The sequence below is a fragment of the Rhagoletis zephyria genome, unplaced genomic scaffold (assembly GCF_001687245.7).
Source record: "Rhagoletis zephyria isolate East Lansing unplaced genomic scaffold, Rhagoletis_zephyria_1.1 Rzeph_scaffold_09701, whole genome shotgun sequence".
NCBI lineage: Eukaryota > Metazoa > Arthropoda > Insecta > Diptera > Tephritidae > Rhagoletis > Rhagoletis zephyria.
The window spans coordinates 19,693-21,250 of NW_016166779.1; the positions used below are offsets into that span (position 1 = coordinate 19,693).

The 1,558-nt window shown below is 36.3% G+C and overlaps 1 protein-coding gene across 1 annotated transcript; it reads right to left on the bottom strand.

The window, feature by feature from the left end:
- Positions 1-224: 224 nt before the first annotated feature.
- Positions 225-1,089, bottom strand: LOC108375966 (uncharacterized). Its single transcript, XM_017632127.1, has 4 exons — positions 952-1,089; positions 683-744; positions 512-626; positions 225-454 (listed from the first exon to the last, which is right to left on the bottom strand). The coding sequence occupies exons 1-4, from the start codon at positions 984-986 to the stop codon at positions 391-393; spliced, it is 276 nt and encodes a 91-aa protein (XP_017487616.1). The 5' UTR covers positions 987-1,089; the 3' UTR covers positions 225-390.
- Positions 1,090-1,558: the final 469 nt, after the last annotated feature.

Consider the following 1,558-nt stretch of genomic DNA (forward strand, 5'->3'; position numbering starts at 1 on the left):
CGTGGGAATGTCGCTGCAAAAGACATGTGAATGACATCAACACCTCACTCAGTCCCTATCTCAGACTCTCAGATGTACGCACAAAATTGTAGATTACTCTTGGGACTCTCGGAAAATTCCACGAAAAAAGGAAATGTCCTAATAAATACTCAATGAGAACATAAAGAGAGGCAGACATTAAATTATATTGATTATAATTAAAATTGTTATATTACTGAAATATTTATATTTATGTATGTACTATGAATTTTGCACAAAGCGACAATTTTATGAATAAACTCTAGGAAGATTGGCTTTTATGTAATTTATATCTACAGGTTACACATGCAGTTGTGGTTTATCTCGTTGAATGATCAAAAGGGCACTGCACCAGCGCCTTAAACATTGCATTCAATTAGGTTTCTGTTTGTAAATAACACCAGTCAATTCTCCGTCCTTTTTTATGATGCATCGCCTGCAAGCAAACTATCATTAGAATAATTTTATGTATTTTTTATTTTATTTGACTAACTTGTTCCCACTGTACAGGTAAATGGCTGGTGGGTTTAAATTTGGTTCCAGTTTGCACGCCTGTTCTGAGATGGCCATACCAATTCCCGACATGTTAGGATTTATTTTCCCTTTTGCTTAAAAAAAAAAAAGCATGTGAAATCCCTTTTTAAAACTTAATTTTCATGCTTACCTCCCAAACATAGGCCTTGACGATTGGCCAGCAGCACACCCACTGTTTCCGGCTGAGAAGCGCTGTAAGTAATGAGATAGCATAAGAAATCGGCTTTATTACAGCAACAATGGTTGCGTTCCAGATGCTTCACGATTTGCAGATTTTTACAGGAAGTCATTCCAGGTGACCACCTTCCATAAGGTTTATTAATGGATAAAACAGCTGCTCCTGCAAATCGTGAATATTGTGAAGCATCTGGAACGCAACTAGTGTATGTAAATACTCACAATTCAGTAAGCACTTTCTCCAATGGTTGTTCCATTATTTAATTATTTTTATATTTGGCAGAATTTTACAACTATGGCCTGAGATAAACGTAAACAAAGAAGTCCAATCAGCTGGTGCTACTTTGTTTTAGCCGATAAGTTCAAAGTACAAAGACAGTTATCGATAAATACAAAACAAAGCGATCTTAAAGATGGCAAAGCGAATGAATATAATAGCATATCTCCACACAGCGCTCAATGACATTACTGAGCTTGGCTATTATGTGTATGAACCGGGCCAAGGCGAATGATTATAGGCAAGCGCATATTATTAAAAATCTCATGCTATAATTATGTACTTAGAAAATATAATGGGGCGTTTGTATTGGCGTCAGAAGATCTACACAATACATATAACACATTTGTTTGCCGAACCGCTATAAAAATTTGATTGCAAGGATTTTCCAAGAATTCACATCTAGGAACTTACAAGATCCATTACATACAAGCACATACCTCCCTAATACTGGAGCCATTGGTAATGCAAGCATGACTTTAATGCAATTCAGCCTCATTGCGTAAGTCGTAAATTAGGCTAAATTGTACCACCCGACAACAGTAGCATTGT